This window comes from Arvicola amphibius, chromosome 12 (assembly GCF_903992535.2).
Source record: "Arvicola amphibius chromosome 12, mArvAmp1.2, whole genome shotgun sequence".
NCBI classification, from domain to species: Eukaryota; Metazoa; Chordata; class Mammalia; order Rodentia; family Cricetidae; genus Arvicola; species Arvicola amphibius.
The window spans coordinates 2797099-2823172 of NC_052058.2; the positions used below are offsets into that span (position 1 = coordinate 2797099).

At 50.8% G+C, this 26074-nt stretch overlaps 2 protein-coding genes across 5 annotated transcripts in view; one reads left to right on the forward strand and one right to left on the reverse strand.

Moving 5' to 3' along the window:
- Positions 1-15739, forward strand: part of Hhat (hedgehog acyltransferase) — a 244737-nt gene extending 228998 nt beyond the window's left edge. For all 3 annotated transcript variants that reach the window (XM_038349791.1, XM_038349792.1, XM_038349793.1), the window contains one exon: positions 14584-15739. In XM_038349791.1, coding sequence (XP_038205719.1) covers positions 14584-14675 — 92 coding nt within the window. In that variant the 3' untranslated portion in view covers positions 14676-15739. The remainder of the gene's footprint in view (positions 1-14583) is intronic.
- A 5853-nt stretch (positions 15740-21592) lies between these two features.
- The window catches only part of Kcnh1 (potassium voltage-gated channel subfamily H member 1), a 289183-nt gene continuing 284701 nt past the window's right edge, over positions 21593-26074 (reverse strand). For both annotated transcript variants that reach the window (XM_038349618.1, XM_038349616.1), the window contains exon 11: positions 21593-22450. In XM_038349618.1, coding sequence (XP_038205546.1) covers positions 21593-22450 — 858 coding nt within the window. The remainder of the gene's footprint in view (positions 22451-26074) is intronic.

Sequence of the window (26074 nt, forward strand, 5' to 3'; positions counted from 1 at the left end):
TAGTTTGTTTTGATTTGCTCACTTAATAAATAATTAGAAGCAGCAGTGCCCCAAGCTGCTCTGGAGGCAGATGTGCTGCTGGCCATATGCTTTGCACATGCGTCCACCCACAGCCTTATGCCCGGCATCGTAGCCCTTCCCGACAAAGCAGAGAGCCCTAGACCTGCCTCGTCTGTGGCAGCCCCTCCGACTTGGGGCTTGGCCTTTTCCTTCTGGGGTGGACAGCTGCAGAACACCCTTCAGGGTGAATGTAGTCATGACTTCACACCCACGTGTCCGTTAAGGGAGCAGCTTCAGCCTGGAAACGAATGGAGAGAGGATGGGAACAGAGCATTCCCAGGACAAGGAAATTAAATCAAGGAAAAGATGCCCAACTTTAGTGTTTGTTCCCACCACCCCAATGCTGATGCTGGTGATGGCCCAGGGGGACGCATACAGCCTAAGCAGGGCTCTACGGCTGAGCCACACCTCCAGCCCCTGCAACCTCACTCTCCTTTTGAGGTTGGCAGGAAGCCGCCTTCCCTCCCAGGGCCGGAAGCTTGGAGGAGCTGTGAAAGTGATACAGAAATCCCACTTCCGGTCCTTCAGATGTGAGTTCACACCTGTGATGTGAGAAGGAGGACATTTGCGGCTGGCTGCCTTGTCTGTCCTAGCAAAGGGGCAGGAATGAAGGACTGCTGGAAGCCACCAGAGTACAGGAGGCACGCTGTGAGAAAGCATGGAGTTGGTCTCAGCTGCTGAGACACAACTTGGTGAAGGAAGCGGTAGCTGGCTTCTGGCTCCAGAGGGACAGAGTCCATCATGGTGGGGGCGGCATGGCAGCTGTCGGGGAAACAAGCATGGCGGCAGAAGCATGGCGCTGGCCTTCACATTTTCATCCACACGCAGGAAACAGAGAGAATTCAGGGGATAGGGCGCGGCTCTACACCTTCAAAGCCCACCCCCACTGTCACGCTTCCTCCTAAAGACCCCCCAACCTCCCCAGACACTACCCTGGAGACGGCAGGGGACCTTTTTCCTGCAGACCACCACACAAGGTACATTTATGGAAACGGCCAAGATGTGGAGCCATTAAAAAGAGATGAAGAGACAGTGTGGTGTTCGCATGTAAACCCAGCATATATTTCAGAGTTTATTTTTGGTGTTGCAGTGGCGACGCCTCTGGGGACTATCAGCCCAGAAGAGAAGCACGGTCACTCTGCCGAGCCTGAAGACCTCCTACCCTAACTCACAAGCTCCAGGCTGCTTCCCTCCACTTCTGTGCCACATCCAGGCCTCTCTGCCTGTGGATTCCCAGTGTGGATTCCCAGCAGAGCAGCTGTGGACAGGAAGGCTGGAGTTCCCTCAGTGTCTGCCCTGCAGAGGGCCCTAGCAGATCCAAAAGTCCAGCTTACCCACCGCTTAGAGCTGCCGGAAGGATCCTTGGAGTGGGAAGCGTATATGCATACCAGCTGGAGTCCAGTATCCAGTGGCATGAGCCTGCTGTCCCCAGCAGACCTACCCTTGGGGCCATCAGACAGAGCATGGAACCAAAGGGGAACACGCTGTTCTTCCGAGGGAGGCCTTTTAGATGCGTGAGCATCTTTCTGCGTCATCCAAGAGCTGAGAAAGGCATGAGTCACCTCAGGCACGTCAACCCTGAGACTCCGCCTTCTGACGCAGTCACGGCTTGCAGGGGGCACCACCTGCTCTCTGACACAGGACTCCTGTCCAGCCCGAGCCCAAGCCCGTAGCCCGTAGCCATGCTTGTACGTGGACTTGTCATCTGCTTCCCCAGGGAGGAGGGATGACTTGAGGGCGTTTGTGTCACAGGGAGGTGTCAGCCTATTGTGTGATATTTTACTCTTTTGGCTTTTTGAGGGGCCCACCACCCAGCTCCCAACTAATCACATGGAGGCAGGTGGCTTATTATTACTTAAGAATGCCCGGCCTTTGTTTGGCTTGCTTCTTGTCAGCTTTTCTTATCTTAAATTATCCCAACTACCTTTTGCCTTTGGGCTTTTATCTTTCTCTAGTCTGTATACCTTACTCTTTCCCTGTGTCTTGCTGTGTAGCTGGGTGGCTGGCCCCTGATGTCCTCCTCTCCTGCTTCTCTTGCTCCTCCTTCCATTTATTCTCTCTGCCTGCCAGCCCCGCCTATCTTTGCTCCTGCCTTTGCTATTGGCCGTTCATCTCTTTATTAGGACCAGGTGTTTCAGACAGGCACAGTGACACAACTTCACAGATACAGTGTGAACAAAAGCCACACACCTGAAAATAATATCCCCCAGCATCAGCCAGTGCCCCTAACTTACCCACCCCCGGAGACAGACTTCTGTGTTCACCTTCCTATTGAAAGACCTCTACATTGCCTGAAGGCTGCGTAATGAGGACCAGGAAGCTCGCTTTTCATTGGCGGGGGGGGTGGTTAAGAAATTGCCTGTGACCCACTGGCCCTGGTTCTGCCTTCTGGAGCGACATAGAATAAGTCTGATTCCCTTTCCCGATGACCTTGTGACCTTTTTCCATTTGGGACGTTGGCTTGTCACACACCTACATGGAGGGTCCTTCCAGGTCTACTGGTGTTGTGCCTGTGAACTGTCTCGGTCAGCACACCATAGAACTCTCGGCCTGGATGCAATCTGCTTATATGCCTCGTTTCAACCCCATGTTAAGCTGAATGCCCCTCCCAGTCCCCATTTCCCAAGATGACAGCAGCAGTGACCTTGGCTCCTGTCCTGATCCAGTGGTTGTGTTCCTCCATGATCCCACAAGGCTCTGTGGCCTGATATTCTGGTGGAAGTGGGTCCTTAGGGAAGGGCGCCCATGGCAGCTGAAAACCCTGTGACTGTCAGCAAAGCCTTGGCTCTCCAGGCTGCGTGACTTTCATAGGAGGGCCCTGCGGGGTCCCTTCGTCTTCACAGGACAGTGACATACGAACCCTTGCCCCATCCCTAGTGAGTCTGGATGTACTTTGCGGAGAGAGGGGCCCTGGGTCATGGCCTGTTCTGCCTCCCCAAACCTTTGCCCCTGTCTCAGCACTCTGGAGCATGAGCCGCCTGCAGCCCTTTGACCAGCAGTGAGAGGACAGGCAGGCTGGGGACACTATCCTCACCATCACATTCCCTGAGCCCAGACCTTGTCCTTGCCTCTCCCATCCCTCTGCTCCAGGAGCTGAAGCTGAGAAGCCTGTCTCAAACACCATGTGTAGGTGTGGAACCCACATTCTTCTGGGACTCTCCTTCTGAGACGGCAAAAGGCAGCCTCGGTTCAAATGTGCACTGATGATTGGCTCAGTACCCTCCAAGGAACACCACAGCCAGCCTGTGTCACCAGCCCAGTGGTGGGAGTGGGCACGAGAGACCGGTGATGGCGCTGCCGAGCCCGGCGCTACTCCTGCCCTAGAAGCAGTGGCCACTGGAAGGGAGAGTTCTCCCTCTGTGAACCCCAGCTTTAAACTCTGTCCTGTTCCACAGTGTACCTGTCAGCAAAGCAGACTTCTGAAGAGTCAGTCTGTGGGCTGGCGAAGTGGGAACACAGCGATTTTGACTGCAGGCAGAGACACCTTCTTCCTTGCCCCGGTGGCTCCCTCGGTTCCCAGCCCACTGTGGTGCTGAGAGATCCAGGAAGCAGCTTCTGCTGTTGGGAGCATGCCGTTGGTTTTGTTTGTTCCAGAATTCAAGCTGAGTCCATTGGGATCTTTATTATAACAGCTGTGCTAGGCATGGAACACACCAGATACACTTGCCCACCCCCCTTTCCAGATGTGCACATGGTTCCAACAGTGATTCCCTCCCTTGCTCGAGCCTTCCGGAGGATTCGCTGACATCAGCGACAGCTGTAGGTACAGGGTGGCACACATCTCTGCCCTGCCATCATCCGTGTGTCTAGGGAGTCATGGTAAACATACAGCAGGTGTCTTCCTCCCAAGCACACTGACAAGTGCAGATGATACCCAGGCGTTTCTGTCTACTGACTACATCCTACCGTCCGGGAAACGGAAGCCAAACAGACAGATGATGTGTGGGTGTGGCTTGGGCCCTTTGCATTCTTAGTTAGCCTGAGGAGGGCCATGCAGTTTTATCAATGGGAACTGAAAGGTGGCAGGTTGTATCTGTTTCTTCAGGCTCACTGTCATTCGCCATGTGAGTCCTGGAAAGAAGGAAGGGGATTCCTCGCCTTCGGGAAAGTGCAGCCTTTGCCTGCTGTGTGTGCCTGTGGATGTGGAGAGCACATCTGGATGCTGGGCGCCTTCCTGTGGCGATCCTATTGCATGTCCCCCTAGTCCTGGGCTCACAGACGTAGACCCCAGGCCTGAAGATGTCACTCAAGTCCTCATCATTGCAAAGCAGACATTTCCCCCACAAAGCCATCCATCTCCTCAGTCCTCTATGGGGTCCTTCTGAGAATTCAGCTCTGAAGTGTGTGCTCAAGCTCAGTCCAAATATGTATCAAATGAGCAATTATAGAAATAATTCATAAATTTCCGTCTGTGAATCTGAGAACCATGATAGAACATCACATCGTCCTACCCCATGGCACCCTGTGCATGAATCACCCCTCTGGCCAGTATGCCCACACTGTGTTATTGCCACCAGTTCAGGGAGCCGGGCTTGTATAAGCAGGCGTCCTCCTCCTGACCCACTAATCAACATTAGCCTACTGCTACACCACACGCCTTCATCTTATCACATACCATTTCCCATCACCCAATGATGAAGGGTGGCCACAGAACAACAGGACACTAGCAGAGATACCGCAGCCACTGATGTATTGCTGTATGTTGTTACACTGGTTTGGTTTGCTATGGCTTGTTCATTTCTCATTGTGTTTGGCTTCGAGTTGAAGTATGTTGCAGCTACGTGTGTAGAAGAAAGCCTGCTGCCTCAGGCATCCACCAGGGTCTTGATAGGCTTGCCTGAGGGTAACGCAGCCCCTGTACAGATTTGGATGCGTAAAGCACTGGACTCCCAGCTTGTGGCCTTTTCTGTCAGGAGGCAGCTTTCCTTAACCCATATGCTAGGTGGGCAGCACCCACCATGTTGCATAGCTTGGTTATGAATTAACCATGAACCACAGTCTCTGAGGCTGTACTAGCAACCAAAGCTAAGGAGGAGAAACGGCCAGCCCGTGACTGGGCAGCCTTGGCCACAGTGTAGCAGAGTAGCAACAATGTTGCAGACGATTTCCTGGGAAGCAGATGCCCCACCCTGGTGACCCTGGGGAGAGAAAATGTGTTTGTTGGCTCCACCTCTGCGTTCCTGTCTGGATCAGGATGAGTGACTCTGGGCTGTTCTTCTCGCCCCCTCAATGTCACGTGAAATAATTTTACTTTATGGCAGTGAGCGCTTTGGTACACGCCTGCCGCTTGTGCCGGGAGCTGGGACAGGAAGAGAAATGCACAGGGGTTGGCTTCATCAGGATGTGAAATTGACTGTGAACAAGGTGATTTATACAGGCGGCTGTGGGTGCTGTTTCAAACGAGCACACAACATTCTAGCAAGAAAATGCTGCTGAGGATGACAGGGTGCTCCCTGGGGGACCTGGCTCTGTCTCCCGGCTGGAGCTCCTGGGGTCAGGCCGTAGCTGGAGTCAAATGACTGTGACTTTGATGGTGTTGTTAAAGGGTCATCTGAGCCCCTGGGATGAGCCCTTCACACCTACAGGCATAACCCAATACTAATGGAGGAACAGGACTTAGCACAGTTTCTCAGTCCCCTTTGTGGGGCAGCGAAGGCCTCAGGAACAGGGGTGCCCAAGAGAGTTAGATGCTGTGGCTTCTGTGACCTCTTGCGAGTGACCTTGGGTACCTGGGTCAGGGGATAGCATGAGATTCAAAGCAGGCAAGAACAGGCTGGGAGACGGCCTGCTTAGAGCCCAGTTGCCTTAACCTGAGGCAGGTAGCGTTTCAGAGCCCAGCAGTCAGGTGCACTTTGAAGTAAGTCTACAAATCGGCTGGATGGACCTTATTCTTTCTGTGGCTAAGAGATAGGGTGCGTGCTTCCTGCTGAGACAGGCTGTGAGATTGGACAGAAATGGAAACAGTTAGATCTTGAGGGATGTCCGCCTGTAGTCTCCTGAAGAGCAGCTGTGGCAGAGGCCTTTCCTTCAGCATCCTGCAGTCTCTGGACAAGTATGTCCTGACACTCATAGCATCCATGCCCCCAGGGAACCTGAGCCTTGCCTTCTCTGCTGCCCCCCCCCCCCCTTTCTGGCTTTAAATGTGACTTCCTGGGTACATGGGTGCAGTCTTCTTACCGTTGGGTTTCCATTGCAAACATACAAGAATCGTTTGGGATTTTGTCTGTTTTTTGTTTTTGGTTTTTTTTTTCCTTATCAGAGGATGGGAAAGAGACGGGTAAGGTCTAAAAACCTGGGTTTTGGTCCGACATTATTCCTCAGAACTTCCATCTGTTCCCCTGGGGTGTTTGGAAAATGGGCTCAGCAGCTCACTGGCATCGATGCCTGGCCAGCTTTGTACGTCTCCTGTGCCTGTCCCTGGACCAGTAGCCAGCCCTCTGCCGGGAAAAGGTTCCTGCCCCACAGCTTATTAAAGATCTAAATTTAGTCGAGGAGGAAGGGCCTTGGGCTCACGACCATTTGATGAATGGCTTGCGGGATCTGGCTGCCGCGACTGGAGTAAATAGGATTTAAGTGAAGTACCTTGCCATCCCGCTCACCCCCACTCACTGGATCTGCACATCGTTAAATACACCCTGCTGCCGGGAGCTACGCTTTCCATGAAAGCAGCCCTGCAAAGGGGCATTTGAGTAATGGACAGCATGGTGATATTAAACCTCACGAGAAGTGCAGAGAGAACCTAGGCAAGCGCCTGTGCTTCTGGGATTCTGAGCTAAGGAGAGAAGTGCCTTCCTCTGACTGGAGAGTGAGCAGCACAGGCTGTGAAGATGCTGCTTCTGTGGTTGGCAGGTGTGCAGATATTTAACACTGGTACAGCCTCTATGTACCTGCTCCGTGGATCCTGAGAGTTCTGCCTGGGGCTGGTCTCAGTAAGAGAGAATCTGCTCTTTGGCCCCCAAATCCATCAACCCCTAAGACTCTGGAATCTTTCTTCTTCACCATCTCCTAGAATCAACTCCTTTATTCAGTTTTCCTGTTGTCCAGACATATTTGAGCCAACTTGTTGACAGAGGCTCTTTGTGGAGGGTGACCTTAACCAGGACAGGCTGGGACATTTGTTCCTGAACCTCAGGGACTCTCCCAGCCAGAGAAAGGTGTATCAGGAGGCAGCAGACCTTGTTACCTTTGAGCTTTGTGTTTTTTTCCCTTTCTCAGAATGGCTTTGAGTCTCATGGCGAGATTCAGTGGCTTCATGGAACCAGAAAGGGGGGCCTTTCAGCTGTAAAAACCATGAATCCATCTATGAGGGTCCGGTGTTGGTATTCCTCAACCCTCAAGAGAACTGTTCACCAGGAGGTGGTCAGTGAGTACCAGGGAGCTTACAGGGACAGTGGACAGAAGGTGCAGGGGCCTCTGGCTGGAACCCTTGCTTGGGTGGATGGAGATAAGCTAAGGCGGTTTTAGTTACAGATAATAGTGAGTAATAGATTTTATAAAAAGAAAGAACAATGTGACATAGTTTAGCCTACTCTAGATAGGATTAAATCTCACTTTCAAGCATGGGAATGAGCTCAGGGCCCTTTAGAGGCAGTGTAGCATTGAACAAGAACATCTATTTTGCCTGTGTGTGCTGTGTATATGTGTGTGTCTTTCTGTGACATGTCTCTGTGTATGTGTGTATGTCTCTGTGTGTGTGCATGTAGGGGGCATCTGTGTGTGTGTGTGTGTGTGTATGGTATGTGAGTGTCTGTGTGTATGGTATGTGTAGAGTGTGTGTGTATGTGTGCCTGTGATATATCTCTATATGTGTGTATGTCTCTATGCATCTGTGTGGTCGGTGCATGTGGAGGGGCATGTATGTGTGTATGGTATGTGTGTGTGTGTGGTATATATCTGTGTGTGTTATACATACATGTGAAGACCCACACACTTGTACACGTTCAACCTTAGGGGTCTCCTTCTAACTCCTCCTATTTTGTTTTTTGGGACGGCATCCACACTGAACCAGGATCTGGCTATTTTGGCTGGGCTGGCTGGCCGGTGACTCCCAGAAGCCACCTGTGTCTCCCCAGCACTGTGGTTACAGAGGCATGCCACCACACCTGCCTCTTACATGGGTGCTGGGGTTGAACTCAGGTTCCCATGCTTGCACAGCAAGCCCTTGCACTTGACCCACCGAGCCCTCTTCCCAGTCCCCAGTGTTGTGCTTTACCCAGATTCTGTAGCATAGTCCCTGAAAACACATTCCTTTCACGAATTCCTTTCAGTGTTTTTTTTTTTCCTCTCAAAAGAGCGGCAGTTTATACCTCCGCATTGAAAGGATCACCTGAGCGTATGATCTTGTAAACTTAGCAGAGCCTGTCACATTTGTAAGCTTCGCACGTGGACAGGACACAGGGTGCTGTCGACCGAGAGGCTGGGTCGGAGGGTTGTATCCCTGCCAATCATGTTCACCTGCTGGTCCCAGGCTGTTTGCTTAGAAATGGCAAATAGTGGGCTGTGGCTTTTGGGAGAGCAAGGTGACAACTGACATGCTGTGAAGCATATAGCTCAGTGGGCCTTTGATGGGGTGACTGACAGCCCCTGCATTCCCCAGCATGCAGTTCTTCCCCTTACCATGAGATGTGGATTTCTCCATGGGATACTGATGTGTGCTGACTCAGCTACATCAGCCTGTCCTCTGCCAAACTGTCTGCAGGGAGAAGAAGGAGCATCTGAGATGTCCCGGTGGAGGAAGGGAGGGCTCCAGGAGCCCAGAATTGGGCCCTGACACCCTCAAAAGAACCCTCCCTGGGAAGACGCAGGGCTAAACACTCAACCTCATCTAAAAACCAAACCGTGTTTCTTTACGTGCTCTGTTTGAGCTCCTTGGGATGTCTGTAGCCCGGGACATCGCCGCCCAATGCTGCCAGTCTATGACTTGTAATGTCGGATCGGTTTTGAGGGTTTTATTCTAGCATCGTTGAAAACCATAGTAAAAAGCAACTGTTCACATGCACGTTGGGTGGATGTTTGCCAGCTGTGGAGTAAACATTTGAAATCATTCTCACTATCAAACTATAAAACGTTTGCCTGGTGTGAAGGCGTAAACATATGATCCCAGCACTGGGGAGGCAGAGGCAGGAAAATCACAAGTTGGAGGCTAGCATGGGCCACACTGTGCCCAGACCTTAGCTCAGAAGATAAATGAGGGGGCGGGGATGGATGAGGAAGTTAAAGAGACTGTTTCATCACCCAGGAGACAGTTGCACCCATGCTCCCTGTCCCAGCTCCTGGTAACTACGGATTGTTGTCATTGCAATCGGTTTGAAATTTATATAAATGGAATCATTTACTATATATTATTTTCCCAAGGGCTTTAGCCTCTTATTTTAATAATTGTGGTAAATTTTACATAACTTAAAAATAAGGTTTTAGCTATTTTTAAATGTAGCTCAGGAACATTAAGAACATTTGCATTGTCACGTAGCCATCACCTCCGTAACTGAAACTTTGTCTCCATCAGGTGCTTCTCATTCCTCTCTTCTTCTGGCCCCTGCCACTGCTTGTCTCTTCTGTCTATGAACTTGGCCACTCTGGGGCCTCATATAAGTGGGATCAGAGATTTGTTCCTTTGTGTCCGGCTTATTACATAGCATGATATCTTCAAGTTCCATGGAGGCTGTTACATCTGCCAGAATTGGCTTCTCGCTGGTATGTGTGTGTGCACATCAGTTATCAACTCACCCGCCAGCTTGAGTTGCTTGTACCTTTGTGACCATGTTGTGACCATGAGTGTGTGCAAATATCTCTTGTAGGGTCTGCTCTGCATTCTTTAGTCACATGTATTATAATTCTGTTTGATTTGATGTCTGGGGGAACCTCCATAGTGGTTGCCACGGCGGCAGCACCATTTCTCCTCATGTGTCATGTGGGAGGGACACTGGTGTGTGAGGACATGCATGTATGGTGTGCCTGTGTGTGGAGGTCAGAGGACAAGCTTGGCTGTCCTTCTTTTGTGATGATGTTTTGGTTGCGAGTATTTCTGTGAACCACATGTGTGTCTGGTGTTCCCAGAGGCCAGAAGGGAGTGCTGGGTCCTCTGGAGCTGGATGATTGTAAACTGTCATTTGCATGCTGGGTATTGAACCCGAGTCAACTTGAAGAACAGCCAGTGTTGTTAACTGCTGAGCCATCTCTCTAGCCTGACTGTCATTCTTAAACCTTGTTTTATTTTGAGACAGAATCTCTCACTGTTCTGGCAGCAAGCCTGAAGGACCCACCTGTCTTCACCTCCCTAGGGCAGGTGCATGCTGTCACACTTCTTTATTTTCACGTGGATTGTAGTGATGGAACTGGGGTCCTTGTGCACACAAGGCAGGAACATCACCAACCGTGACCCCTCCCCAGCCCTACGACATGACCTCTCAAACAGTTTTTGTTCAGACCCACTTCTTTTTCTGATTCTCTTTCCCCTTCCTAGAGAATCATACTTTGGCTTCTCGAGGACATGCTTGATGACAGTCATTTCCCTACATATCCCAGCATCTCCAGTCTTCTCAGGCTGTTAAAACTGCTCAGAGAGTCGCCAAGCCAGGATAACCTCAAATCTCACAGCCTGGCTTTCCCTAGAACTAGCTGTCACCTCCTCATGGGCTGTAGTCACTACACAGCTCACCATATCCTGTGTCACTACCTCCACTGTATTAGCTCCATCTAGTCCAATCGTAGTGGTCATCTTAGGGGACTCTGCTGTGCTATCTCTACACATATGTGGCTTTGCCCTGTCTACCAGGTCTGTCTATTCAATGCATCCACAGTATTGCGATCTATTCGGATCACCTCCAGTTGCCAGCAATTGTCTCTTTAAACTTATCATTTGTTTATGTGGTAAGGTTAAGGTGTCAAAAGCCCAGATGTTTTGACATCTTTGAATCTGGCAATTAGGGAAAGAGCAGAAGGAAAGAGGATTGCAAAGGGGGACAGTGACTTGGCACAGACATGTCCTGTTAACTCTGTCTTTTCATAACTGACAAGCCTGTGTGGCCATACATCACAGTGGTCCTCAGGGTGCTGCTGTCCTCATCTGAGCCTGAGGAAGAGGCTCTGCCCAAGCATGCTTTCACCCCTTGAGCTTCGCCAATCAGCACTGCCTTGGCTGGACTGTGTGTGCTGGTCAACAGTACCCAATGATGTAAGGTCTAGCATGCGGTCAGACCATGGTGAGTGAGGTATGGCTGGGGTAGTTGGAAAGGTGGCTGTGGTCCATGTCTTCACCTTGTCATCATGGGACTTTGGACATAGGATCTTGCTATGTTTTAGTCTTTGTTAGGGTTTTATTGCTGTGAGCAGACACCACGACAACAGCAACTCTTATAAAGGAAAACATTTAACTGGGCCTGGCTTATAGTTCAGAGGTCTAATCAGTTATCATCATGGTGGGTAGCATGGTGGCATGCAGGCAGACACGGTGCTGGAGAGATAGCTGAGAGTTCTACACCTGTATCAGCAGCTAACAGGAGGAGAGAGTGACACTGGGCCTGGCTTGAGCATTTTAAACACCAAAGTCCACCCCTGTGATACACTTCCTCCAAGGCCACACCTACTCTAATAAGGCCACACCTCCTAATAGTACCACTTGCTATGGGCCTATGGAAGCCATTTTCATTCAAAGCACCACAATTGCCCAGGCTATTTTCAAACTCTCAGACTTAAATGATCCAGCTCAGCTTCAACTATCTGGAATGATAGGCATGTGGTATTGTAAAGTCTTTACAACCTTTGTGCTACTACTGTGTAGCAAGGGAACCAAGGCTTTACGAAGGTATCATAGTCCAGATGACAAGTATCCTGACCACTGTCTAATAAGAGCAGGGGGATGCTTAGAACCCGTGACCCATGACTGAGGACCCTTCCCTCTTAGAGGTAGATTTCCCAGAGGTGGCCTTTGACAGGGTCTTCAATCAAAGCTCTTCTAGGCCTAGCTTTGTATAAGTAAAACATACTCACATATTCATGCCTACAGGTGGCCTCAGGGCTCTGTATTGACCAAACACCCACTGACAAACACATATGAAGTTCAGGTACTTCTGTGTCTGAACCATCATCTTTCCTTCCCTCTCTGCAACCCCCTGAGGAGCAGATATTGATTAGTACCTTGAAACTGTATCTCAACCAGAGTGAAGCAAGATGCTGGTCTCTAGACTCATGGAACCCTCTGGAAGCACCAGAAAAATAATCCAACTGTCTTGAGCAATATCTCCTCTCCTCCCAAATTCACGTTCCTGGAATCTCTGGACATGTCATCAGTTGGAAATATAGTCATTTCAGATGTAACTAGCTAAGAGTTGTAAAGCAATCATCAGGGCAGAGTGTCGGGGACCCACGTCCATACAAGAAGTGAGGACTCAGAAACAAGGGCAGGCAGGCACACAAAGATGGGGGCCATGGTTAGAATGGTACAACTGAGAGCCACAGGAAGGCCAGGAACTGCTGGAAGCTGGAAGAACCAAGGAATAAGACTCGCCTGGAACCTCCAAAGGGAATGTGGTTCTGCCAACACCTTGGTTTCAGAATTCTGGACTGGAAGGCTATCAGAGATTGTATCTCAGCTGTTTTAATCCATTAGTTTGTGGGCATTAGGTACAGCCACCATGGATGAGGCATGCACTGGCAGACTCAGGCCCGGCCATCATGCTGATGCTGTCTGGAAGCCAGCCTAGGCAAGGGTGGGAAGAAGACCAGGTTCGATATCCCTGTTTTCCCGCTGATCTTGCAGGAGATACACTTCTGTGTCCCTTACCCCTCTCACCGCTTCCTTTTCTCTAGTGCCTACCACATTGCTGTCACCATGCAGAGCCGTGTGACATTTCACTCAGCATTTATAAATGTGATAGTTAGGATGTTTCTGTAACACCAGTCTAACCTTCAAGATTCATGACTTTGTCAAGGCTGGGATGGCAGAGCCGGGGCCTGAACTTGAACCTGCCACAGGGACATAGAGCTCACATTAATAAAAATGACAGCCAATGGCCAGGATGAGAACTCTTTCCCACCCACACCTCTGCCCACTTGCCCTCAGACCTATGCAGTGATCTTGTCACATGAGCCCTGTCCCTTGGTGGCTTGAGGTAATCTCACTTGTCCCATGCCATGTGCCCCAGCTTAAATGGGCTTTGTCCACTCTTCGTTTTGTTACTTAGTGCTTAGGAGAATTGTAGTAAGCCCTACCGTGAGTGCCTGTCTTACCTGAGGTGGCATGGGAGCACCTTTAAGCCCTACTATGTGTGCCTGTCTTACCTGGTATGGCATGGGCACACCTCTAAGCCCCGCTGTGTGTGCCTGTCTCACCCGAGGTGGCATAGGAGCACCTTTAAGCCCTACTGTGCATTCTTGTCATACCCGAGGTAGCATGGACACACCTCTGAGCCCCACTGTATGTGCCTGTCTTACCTAAGTTGGCATGGGGGCACCTCTAACTCAGCACTGAATCTCTAGAGTTTGGCTTCTGTATATTCAGTATCACCTTCAGTTCCCTAACGTTCCTAAGAACATTTGACATTAATATTAAAGACAAGGAAAGGTCAGGTAGCCTAAGATGTGTGTTTTAGAAGGAGCTGCTAAAAGCTCTGAGGCCTGTCTTTAAAGATTTATTTATTTTTATTTACATGTATGAATGTTCTGTCTGCATATACATATGTGTGCTCTGTGTGTTCCTGGTACCACAGAGGCCAGAAGAAGGTATTTGAGCCCCTAAAATGGGATTCACTAACTGTTGTGAGCTGCCATGTGGCTGCTAGGAACTGAACCCAGGTCCTCTGTAAGAGCAGCAAGTGCTCTTAATGGCTGAGTCACTTCTCCAATCCCAAACTCTGAGGTTTGTTTTCCCCCACATGATTTACTATTTATTTGATTGTTTTTTGTTTATTTAATGTGTGTGTGTGTGTGTGTGTGTGTGTCTGTCTGTCTGTCTTAGGGCTTGTATGTGTTCCACATACAGCAGTGACTATGGTGGCCAGAATAAGGCATTAAATTCCCTGGAAGTGGAGTTAGAGGCAGCTAGGAGCCACCACAGGGTTGCTAGGAACTAAACTCCCATCCCCTGCGAGAGCAGCAAGTGTTCTAACTGCTGAGCCATCTCTCCAGCCTAAGTTCTGAGTTTTGAAATCTGATATTTAATCTTTAATAATTCTATGCACTAAAATAATGGCATTTTATTCAGTGTGACAACCAGTCTGCATTTGAAGACTGAGTATGGTTCCTACAAACCAGGCTTTTCTCCTGGTTATTTGCTTTAGTTTCCACAGGACCTGCTCTTTAAAAGCATGCTCTATTTCTAAGTATGTTTGCTTTATGGTAATGTACCCCCACTTCCAGGTGACCCCAGTGAGCACTCAGGATCCTGCCTGCTGGGTGCAGACAAAACTGGCTTTCTGGCAGGCCTGCTGTTCAGTTGCCCTCTCCTCAGAGGACAGTTTGCTTGTGAAGGAAGAGAGGGCCTGCCCAGGCCTGCTAACCATTTTTCCTCTTTGCCTCTTCACACAGGCTGGCCGTGGGTGACCCTGTCTGTCCTGGGGTTCCTGTACTGTTATTCACATGTGGGTATTGCCTGGGCTCAGACATACACAGTTCTCTAATGCTACTGGACTGGGTCAGCCTGGCTGTCAGCCTTCAAGGGACTTGGCATTTTGACTGGACCTCTTACTCCGAGAGCATCCCTGAAGGACACCTTCCACCCCAGGACCATCCCTGGGGATACCTTCCACTCCAGGACCATCCCTGAGGACACCTTCCATTCTGAGAGCATCCCTGAGGACACCTTCCATTCTGAGAGCATCCCTGAGCGATCACCTTCAATTCTGAGAGCATCCCTGAGCAATCACCTTCCATTCTGAGAGCATCCCTGAGCGATCACCTTCAATTCTGAGACCATCCCTGAGCAATCACCTTCCACTCCAGGACCATACCTGAGGACACCTTCCACTCCGAGACCATACCTGAGGACACTTTCCATTCTGAGACCATCCCTGAGTGATCACCTTCAACTCATCTTCTGCTGAAGATGCTTCATTCAGAGCCTCACATCTATCTCTATCACAGAAAATGTACAACCTGAAAATCTTCTAATTCTGGAGCCTCAAAGATTATCTGCCTACCCCCAATAAGCTATCCAGTGCATAAGCAGAGTTCGGAGCAGTCTGGGGTTCTTCCCAATTACACATGGTGACATCTGTTCTAGAAACTACCGTTGATCTGTTGAAAGGTTCAGCATGGTGGATACTTATTGTCTAGGCATGGACGATAGGCCTGCCTCTCTGAGACATTCCATGATGTTTTGGTGACCCCTTTCCATGTTCTGCAACTGGGGACTCTGGACTGGCCTGCACATAATGGTCCTTAGCAGGGAGGCGGCAAAGCCATAGCCATGTTCCCGGTGGCCTGGCTAGCATGGGTGATGTACACGTGGAGGATCCCAGGAAGTTCTGCAGTCTGAACTTTACTGGGGCTGCTGTTCTTCAAGACCTCTAGCCATGGAGTCCCCCGACCCTTCTTTCTCAGCGGTTCTGTTTAAAACAGAACCCTTCTTTCTCAGCATGGGAGTTTAAAAGCCAGAAGATGGGTGCTCCCACAGACAGGTGCTATTGGGCAAGTCCTCAGGAAGGGTGTTGGCCCAAGGTCCCACGTGCTATGTGTGTTTTGCTTAGTTGGTTTTATTGTCTTATTCTCATTCAAATAACTGAGAATTTATTGCATACCCTTTGTTACATAGATAATTCACATTTTTTAGACTTATTTTGGATATTTTCAAATAAAAAGATTGAGATCTAAACATGCATAACTTAACACTTCATCCCTCCAGAGAGATGTTGGGCAGGCGACCGCTGACAGGTGGTGAATGACACTGAATTCTGCGTGGTTTCACGGGGGAGGAGGGGAGGGAGGCAGCTTTCAGGAGGAGCTCGTGTGTGGAGCAAATGTGGACAAATACTTACCACTCCAGCTGTATGAGTTTTTACTGCATGACAATGAGGTGGAAGGGCCAACGGGGCTTAGCGCCTTTTCATTCTCTGCAGGCGATTGTCCTGAATCATCCCTGGGAATATCAGCTCAGTGGATGCTGCGTCCTTAGGATGCACACCCAGTCACCAGGTAGATCCGCTTTCCTTCCTAGCTGCTGGGATTGGGAGGGATGGGAGGGTCAGATGCTGAAGGCCTGGAATTGGTGTGTTGTGCTCACTGGAGCAAAGGGGGCAGGTAAGCTGAGCACTAATGACCTCACCAGTGGCTTGGTAAGGGGGAGACACGAGGCAGGCGACTGTGGGGTACCAGAAGGTTCTGAGGATCGGGGAGAGGGAGAATGGAAATGAGTGTTGTTTAGTTTCATGGACCAATGAGAGCAAGGATCTGTGGTCAGGCAGAGGGAGTCTGGGCGAGGCCTTCAAGTAGGGGGAAAGGGCTTGCTAGGAAAAACCGTGGTGTAAAAATGGCTATCGGGAAGTGTCTAATGTGGAGACATCCTATAAATAATGTAGGCGATGTCGCACTCCCCAGAGAAGCCATCTACAAAAAGTCAGGCCTAGTCTGAAGCTACTCTGGAAGAGCCAGTGAGTGCACTCGGTTGCTAGAAGCCTGAGTTTGTTAAAACCATCTGATTTCGATCGAGGTCTCAGGAGCTAACAGACACTGGCTGTTAGTTCTCTGTGTGGCTTATCCAGGGCTCTCTTTGTCCTGCCTCTCCCTGCTCCCCACAGTGACAGGACAGAAATAACCTTCCTCTGCTACAGTCCCCCTCGCTTTACAGACCCTTGAGGCCAGCCTCTGGGCAGCAGTCAGTCATCTGGCCCTGGTAACTCTGGCAGCAGTTCTGGAAAACACTGGATGAGGTCCTGAGTCACTGACAGCCCCAGGAGTAAGGCCAGCAGCGCAAGTCCACAGCCAAGACAGAGCCCAAGGAGGGGAGCAAGATGCCCAGAACCAAACTAAGTCATCATCCACGTCATAGATGACGTTCCCAGATCAGTGTTTAAAAAAGATTTGATACATTTATGTGAGTCATGTGTGTGTACGTGTCTGAGAGGCCAGAAGGAGGTACTGGATCAACCAGAGCTGGAGTTACAGTTGGTGGTAAGCTACACGTGTGTGGTCACACATGCAGGCCATGGGAGGCAAGCCCAGAACTGTTGAGAGATCAGAAAGCACCGACTGGATGGCACGCCAAGGAAAGGCGAACACAAGTATCATGTATAAAATAGTTTATTACCATAATAAATAAAATTAAACTTTGTTTTTTTTTTTTACAAATATCGTTTGTGCTTGTTTAAAAATGTCAAGAAGGGGGTATCATCCATGGAGCGCCCAAATCATCCCCGCGCCACAGCCACACAAGGGAGCTCTTGGCAGCACCCACAGCTGACCACAAAAATAGCCTCTGCTCATTTGCACTTTAATTTATTCATGCTCACTCGGACAAAGGGAAAAAGAAACGAAGAACCCGAGAAAGGATTTGGCAGGATTGGATGGAGAGTGTTCGTATGAGAAGCCCCAGAATGACGAACTGCTCATGGGCATAAATGTCCTTGTGATGTGGGCAGTCTCCAACTGATGCACAGATACAGTGTCTGAATACTGAGAGGCTACATTCATGAGGGATGATGCGTTTTCACCATAAACGCAGCCTGTCTTCTGGTAGGAGAGCTGCAGACTCCTCAAGGACCCGTGGGTCAGTGGATGACTCAGAAGTCACAGTCAGTGTGGCTTTAAGGAAGGCCGAGTGGCAGGTGGAGACGCCCCTACCGTGTCTTGGCAGGAATTTGAGGCCATCTTTAAAGGTTCTGATACATTACTGTGGAAACCAAAGTTCTTAAGCTGCAGGTAAATTCACATTGATTCCTTTGAATGGTGGGAGGTTGCAAGGAAAGCATCTCAACACCAACGCCTTGGGTGGAAAACAGTCCTTTCTTGGGAGTTTAGGGTCAGGGCTTCATGAACACTGAAGACTCCTCCAGATGGAGAACACGGGAGCTGGTGAAGACAGTTTTTAACTGAAGCAAATAAAAAGGGCAGTGTATGGAGCAGTAACTGTGACAGGTACAGGTAGGTAGGAGAGGCCATCTACGCAGGCCTCCTTTCTAAGCAACACGAGGAGACCGGGTAGCAAGGGGCACTGGGACCCCATTGCAGCTGAATTCCATTCAAGGGTCTTAAGGCGAAACATCTTTATTGCAGAATGGAGTACAAACAATTTAATTACGTGTACATCTACAACTTGTACCTTCGCCAGGGCTCCCGAGAGGCCCCAGAGTGTACCTGTAAGATGTCCATGTGACGAAGAGATGCGGCTCTGCCGCTGACAGGTATTTCTGCAGAGTTTATTCAGTCCCGACCCCAACCAGGACGTACCTGGCATTTGTCTTACTGTTCCCTCCCTCCACCTAGGGTTCGGAAGCTGAAGCCTGTGCATGGTGGGGTAAGGTATTTCTACTCCTTGCCCAGCCATCCTCACTGTGGAAGCAGCACACAGGCTCTAAGAGGTGAAGGCTAACGAGGCCCTAGGAACAAGATAGCAAGACATCAAGGTAATAAATGTGTTTCCAGAAGGTGGCTGGGGGAGGGGCAGAGGTATCATTCAGTGGAAGAGTTCTTCCCTGGCATGGGCAAGGGCGTGACGTTGACCTCCAGCACCAAAACCAAACAAACAAAGCCCGCTGGGAGGCGACTGTGTTGGGCACAGCAGTCGAACACTAGGGCTCTGCTCCAGTACGAAGCAGAGAAGTGGGGTTAGCTGTGCCTAGACCAGAGCACCCCAAAGCCTGCCGTGTGCCCAGTGGAGGAATCCACAGGGATGGCATAGCTGACAAGGCAGTGTGCCTGCCAGAACCAGAACACTAGCTCTGCTGTTTTGGTTCTGATGCCTAGCCCACTATACCGCACGCCCTCAGGAAGAAGGCAGGTTCATCTACCCAAGCGGGACTGCTCCCTTTAAGCTAGCCTGCCGGGATAGGGGCACTGGGAAATGGAACTTCACTGTGGGTGACGTTCACGGCAGCTGACCAGGTGGCCAACACCAACTGGACAGCTGTGTACCACATCCTGTGCTTGTCCCCTCCAAGGGGACACCATTTTTTCTGAAATCTCACTGTTCGGTCCGATACCCAGTGACCCTTGTTTCCCAGTCTCTCCTCAGCTACCAGATCATGGCTAAGACATAAAGGTGCGGGCCATTGGTATCTGAAGCCTGTGGTCCTTGCTCAAGACAAACCTGCTGTGACCTTGTGAAGCTGGCACAAAACAGCTCCGGTCCAATGCTCGCCAGGAAAGTAAAGAGAGATGGGTTGGCTCATTTATGATTTATTTTAGAGAAGGCAATCATAGCAAAAATGCTATGGAAGTGGGGAAAATAAAGCCACCCACGTGTGTTCTCCACTTACACTTTCAGGAGCTCTTAGGTCCTAGACTCCTAGAACCCCAAGATGAGCAGCGACACCCCTTGCAGAGTGTGGACCTCAGCCTAACAGGACTTCAATTTTGACTGACCCCAGAGTACAGCCTGAAGCTTTATCTGTCCCATGACACAAGGGTGCGCTCTCCAGCACCCCCAGCATCTGGATCCCTCAGGTCATCTGAAGGAGATTCGTCCCTCAGAAAGAGCTGTCAGGGAGCAGCAAGGCCTCTGTCCACTGGCTGGCCCCAGAGAGTTCCAGAAGGATCTCTAGGCATGGGTGCTCCCGAGGCTGAGTGTTGCACGACATGGGGTCCATCCTACCCTAAGCCTAGCGCTCCTAAGCTAAGAACCAGGCTACTGAGTATATGTGAGGAGTGGGACATTCAGGGGCAGCCTGCAAATGGGACTCCAGTATCTCAGTCTATTCTGAGGGGTAGTTGTCAGCAGCTCAGGGGACTGTGGGTCTCGCTTTCCCCAGAGTCACCAGTGGGTATCTTTAAATGCTGCCATCTGACACTGGTCCTACTAGAGTCTCGGCCTAGGGATGCCAGGAGCCAGCCCTATGCACTGTGTTAAAAGCTACATGTGCACACACTCTTGATTGTCTGTCCATTCTGTACAGACAGCCACACATCAAGTCCTGGCCTCTGGGCAGAACACTAAGCATCTTTGGTAGGGCAGGTCTTGCAAGGCAGGTTCCCTAGACAGGCTGGCATTCTGAATTGTGACAGCCAAGCAATGCTAAGCAGAAGCACCTGTGGCTCTCACTCTCCTAAGGGTTCCTTCCAGGCTCACCAGGTAGGGTTACACCCCTGCCTGATAGCCTCCAAGTGGGCCCCTGAGCTAGCTCCTGTGTCCTGTCCCATGCCATCAAGAAAAAGACCTCAAGTGACTGAGGCAGCAAGTGTTCCTGAGCATCATGGTGTGGGAACTTGGGTGCCACAGACATGGCCCTGCAGCCTTGGCTCTGAGCCTCAGCCTTCCCCAGACCACAGTTCCACTGTCACGCCCCCCAGCTAATCACTGAGACATTTTGAAAATCAATGTGTCATTCATTGTTTTTCTCCAGCTCCCTAAGAGAGAATAATCATGGTCCTGCCATTATTTTTAGAGTAGGAAATAGGTTGACTTTCAAATAAGGCTAACTGTGACCTCGAATGATCCCATGCACTGGACAAAAATCCCATGAGAATCAAAATAGAAAGCTAGTACTTGCTACAATCATTTTTGAGGTTGTGTGTGTGTGTGTGTGTCTTCTTTGTTAGGAAAGCATTGCCAGGCTCCTGCCCCTTCCTTAAATGCCCCACACCCTAGGTAAGCTTGGGAGGAAGACGAGGGAGAAGCAGCAGAGAGTCCCACGTTGTGAGGCCTATAGCATGGCACAGTGCCAGGGCGTTATCTGGAGCTGCGAGCATCCACATCAACCATCCCACAGAGCAGGCTACAGACCACACAACAGAGCCGGCTCAGAGCTGAGGGCCCTCTCGGCTTACTCTGGCCTCACCTCTTCTGGGCAAGGAGAACTGAGGAGCCCAGCCCACATGTCCGTGGTACACTGCCAGATGTTCCACCTCTGCCACAAAGTAGGAAGGTTCTCCTGTCCGTCAGGCTCCCCTTAACGAGAGCTTGTGAGAAATGACGAGAATAGGAAAACAGGTGGTGACGTCATACCTGGCTGCACAGGGGTGGTGAAGGCCCAGAAGTCCGGGTGCTGGTCGTGGTCTTCAGAGGGCTTGGTAAAGAAGCCCGACGTGGTCTATTTCCGAGGGGCTCCTGGGGCTCTCCCACCAGTGTCTACAGGGCTGCCTCCCTTTTCTGGTGGCTTCCATCACATTGGTAAGACATTCTAAAGGAAGCGCTCTTCAGACAGATGGCATGCTTCTCCTTCCCCGGCTCTCAGGAGCTGGTGAAACGCAACCTGCCATCTTGCAGGGTGGGTGCCTGGCCGCGACCTCACAGCCACACCTATGCCCTTTGGTCCCACTTTGACTTCCTGTCAGGAAAAGCTTATTTTGAAAATTGTTGGTCACGTGGGCGGCGTGGTGAGGGGCGAGGGCAAGGGGACAGGCTTTTGTCTTTGATTTTTGATAGTTTGTTTTTTCAACAATCCTCTCAACTTGCTCCAAAAATGTCTTTGTCTGACTCTGGGGACTGGGGCCTGGAGATCTCACACATCTCCTGAGGGGACTGGGCAGACCCTCTGGACAGTAGTATCCTGAGTATCTCAGAAAGCTGCTTCTCGATGGCGGTCATTTTGGCGTTCAAGGCCTTGATGTCCTCCTTCAGTTCATGTTTCACCTCCAGAACTGTGGCCTGCAGCGTCTGCTCAGGGATGGGGTAGAAAGTATGCTTGACCTCGGCCAAGATGGGGCTCCGGTCCTGGGGACTCCTAGCCTCGCCCACGTTGTCCAGGCGCAGGTCGCTCTTGGTGATGCCGCTGTCACAGGAATCTGTCTTCTTCAGCGTGGCCTCTCCCGATGCCTTTGTCCTCTCGGGCAGCGTCTCCATGGACTCTGCCTTGGAGACCTTGTTCCAGTCCTCCCCTTTCCCACAGGCATCTTTGAAGCGGGCCCAGCCTTTGCGCTTGGCACAGTCACCGCTGCCTGCCTTGGGACCTAGGCACTCAGATCCCGGAGCGTGCAGCTTGGCGTGGTCTGACACTGTGGAGGTGGAGGCCCCCTGGAAGGACACAGGCGTGGCAGGGCTCTCACGCACCGTGACCACGCTGGCCTTCACCAGGCTGTGGTTGGCTGAGGTGTGGTCCGTGAGGGCGTTGCCCTTCTCTACGTCTAGGTCATCCAGGTCCCTCCCCCCTCGTTCTGCTGCCAATCTGGCCTCTTTCTGCTGACGGAACCTTTGGAATAGTCTCCTGACAGGGTGGTCAGGAGGCAAGATGAGGGGGGCTTCATTCTTCCGTTTCATCCGCTCCTCCTCTTCCCGTTTCACGTCGCTGATCTTCCGGAACACAATCTGGAGGGGGGGAGAGGACACCCTGTGTTAGGTGGAAGGAGTTCCATGTGCCAAGACAGCCCCCCCCCCCCCCCCCCGTCAGTGCGGTAAACACAGCCACCAAGGGCTGCACTCCACAACACATTCACAGCCCTTCCTCCTCCTGTCCTGGTTCTTCTAGCTCCCCAACATCAGAGCATCGGCTCTCACTGCCATCTCGCTCAGCTCAGGAGGAGCAAAGTCCACCTACGCTTGGAGGCTGCCTGCCCAACTGCATCTTCCCAGGACACCTAGTAAGTTAGAAAACCCCCGAGTCTCTAAGATAAAAAGCCCCAGGGATTCCGATCACAAAATCCGAACATCTTGAGTCTAAGCCACACAGCTGTGTGATAAAGTCAGTTTTCATCACCACTGGGGTACAGCTGGGGCCACTGGTACTGTCCACAGGTCTTGATGTGGGTGACTATGACAATTACAAGCTAGTTTCTTTGGGTTAACCTAAGAGCAAAGATTCCTGACCTTGAACCCATGCTTGCATTAACAATAACGCCCAACACTTGGTTAGCGCTTACAGCTCGTGGGCATTTTTGTGTTACCTCGTGCATTTCTTCTTTTTACAAGGTCACTGGGACACACAGCACCCCAATTTAAAAACGATGGAAGCAAGACCCAGAGTGTCTGAACGTTGCATAATACAGTAATAATACAGCTGTGTCTATGCGGCCTTGCACCCGAGCCGCTGCACCAGGTCTGTTGCTATCACTTCATCCAGACGGCCCCTCAAGACCATCCCTACTGCACACAGTGGCAGGTGTCCTGCTCGGCCAGCAGCTAAGCCCCGAGGACGCTTGTCCTTTGCAGCTAAGTCACAGTGGCAGTCAGACTCCATGATATGCTCTGACCCTGCGGAAAGCACCCGGGGCAGGATGTCCTCTTTGAGTGCTGACTGGAGGTGCAGAAGAACAACTTCTCCATTTTCCTCACCTGGGGCACCTGGAGCCTGTGCAGGAAACCCCAGACCATCCACGAATCTGTCCTAGGACTTGTCACAGACACGGCCCGTGTGGTGGCATGACAAGAGCGTGGCCTTTGGGGTCAAAGTGGTCTAAGTCCCTTGCCATATGCTCCAGACGGGTGTCTTACTCACAGGGCTTGACATCTTCACTAAAGAAGTCTGCTCGTCAGGCTGTGCGACAGCACTCAGTTCTGCCGTCCCTGGTCCTTCAACCACCCAGGTGCACATGAGATATAACTTGCCCCGCATCCTCCTGGTCCAGCATTCTCTTGTACCAGCAACTCAGCAGGTTCTCACATATGACCCACAAGAAGGTTGGACCTTACTCACCATGGAGAACCCCAGTAAACTCAGATCGCTTGAGCCTAGTGTTCACCCAGCAATCGGTGTCACTGGCTGCTGCATCTGCCCCCCAACTTCTTGGTCAAAGCACCTGTCACCAGATGGCTTCACACCAAGGTCAATGGCAGGTGAGTGGATGTCACATCAGGCTACTTGCATGGGTCCCCAATTGTGGCTTTCAGGTGCTCACTGGATAGCATGTCTCTCATTTATTCCCAAACTTGTCCTTGACTTCACCAGCTGAAGGGCTACTCCCTTTGTCCCTTCCTTGGTCCTTTATCCCTCCCGTGGCCCTGTCTCATGAGTTGCCTAGGTCTGTGGGTACAAATCAGGGGACTCAGAAGAATCCTATCCACTTCGAGAGGGCCAAAGACACCCAGGTCCAGACATCAGAGAGCAGAGGGCCGGCAACAGGAGAGCAACTGCCAAGCTCCCCTTGGTGCCTTACATGGATTTTCATCAAGTTTCCAAGTCCGCTGTAGCTGAGGCCCAGAGCAAGCTCTGGCAGAGAGCCTGCCTCGTCCCACTGAGCTCAATCCTCTTGCCTTGTAGTTCTGACATCTTTTGTGTTCACCCAGCTCTTCTGCCCTTATTCTCAATCTTGAGCCCATGTTTCGTGGTAATGGAACTACCTTTTCACAGAAGGGAGCAGAGAGAGGTGGCTGGTTGGAGAGGAAGCAGATGAGACTGTGACGGCTGTTGGAGTTGACCCTTGTCCTAAGTGTCTGCAGCACATCTGACTCCTAACATTTGCCTCCCAACTCCATGGCCTTTGCCCGTTGGGCTAGGCTCAGTTTGTTTCTAGTCTTCCTGAACAAGACGCCAGTTGTTTGTATCTGTATCTGGAGGGGGAAGCCCAGCCAATCACCTTGTTTGTAAGGCGTGTCCCCCTTAGGCTAATATTTACTTATAAAATCTTGCAGGCCTGCAGCCTGCCTGCTCTTTGTTTTCCTGCGCTCCTCGCTGGAACCTTGGATTTGTAAGTTCCCTTTTCTTTCCTTTATTAAAGCTGAATTATATATATATATAATATATATATTATATATATATTATATATATATATAAATAAATGCTAGTCTGGTTAATCATAACTGCCCATCAACCACGCCCCTTCATGTATCTACGCCCACTGAAAACCGTAAGGGCTTAGAGCAGGACTCTACATGCCGTGTTACCTTTGACTTTAAATTTCCTATCACCTGACCTAAGAGAACAGTGTTAGTCTGCTTTGTCCACAATTAGCTCTTCGGAGAGCCTAGGATACTCTCGTTATTTGTGGGATAAATGAATAAACACAGGTAATATTGGTTCATGAGCCAGAGGGAGAATGCCTGACCTGGAAAGATGACACTCCAGAGGTCGTGGTATCGTAACGGGAAAGGTTTGACTCAGAGCACATGGCTATTCTCTCTGTGTGGACAGTCAAGGGCAGTCAAGGGCACTCCAGGATGAGCTGTGCCAGGACTGGGGAGGGGAGTTCTGATGATGTCAAGAAAGCATCACAAAACTCACCCGGGGAGCCTGCACGTCAGTGCGCAGACAGGCTTTTCAGAGCTTAAAAGCATCCACGTAAGAGTGCGCAGGAAGGGTGTCTGTGCTGTGCTCTTCAATGGGCCCTGGCTCAGAATCCAGGACGGATCCAGACATCATCTGAAGGGATGGTCTGGACCAGCCCAACACTTCAGCAAGGGTTTCTCCTTGGGATCTGGGTCTTCAGGTCCATACTTCCTGTTTGGGAACCTCTGGCCTCATATAGAGGTCAGAGGCTGCCCATCTGCACCAAGAGGCAGGGTAACCAAAGCTCCCACAGCGCTTTGGACAGTGGCATCCCTCCCCCACACAGGGACAAGGCTAAGGGCTGATGTGGAGTTCAGGGCTGTTTTCTGATTTCAGCTGCTGGTTTGAAGTCATTAGCGGAAGCTGTGCCAGCAGCAGCCATGACCGCGCATTATGACGAGCATTTTAGATAGAGTGGGTAGGGCTGGCTGCGTGCAGCTGGTACCAATGAGGTCTGTGTCACCAGGCTCAGCACTCGCCCATCTGCCCAGAGACACAGTTCCCCAAGGCAGGAGTGTGGCTCGGCAGTGGGGCCGAGACTTCCAAGCCTGTAACCCCAATACTTCCTGTGCCGATAAGGCTCCCGTTGAAGGCATGGCTACCCAGCCCTCATAGGGTCTCATGGGACTTCTACAATGTTATGCGAGGACACAGTCCCAATCCACACTTTCTCGTAAGGCGTCTTGGAACCTGTATTGGGAGGAAAGCTCTATTCAGAATTCCTGATTGGG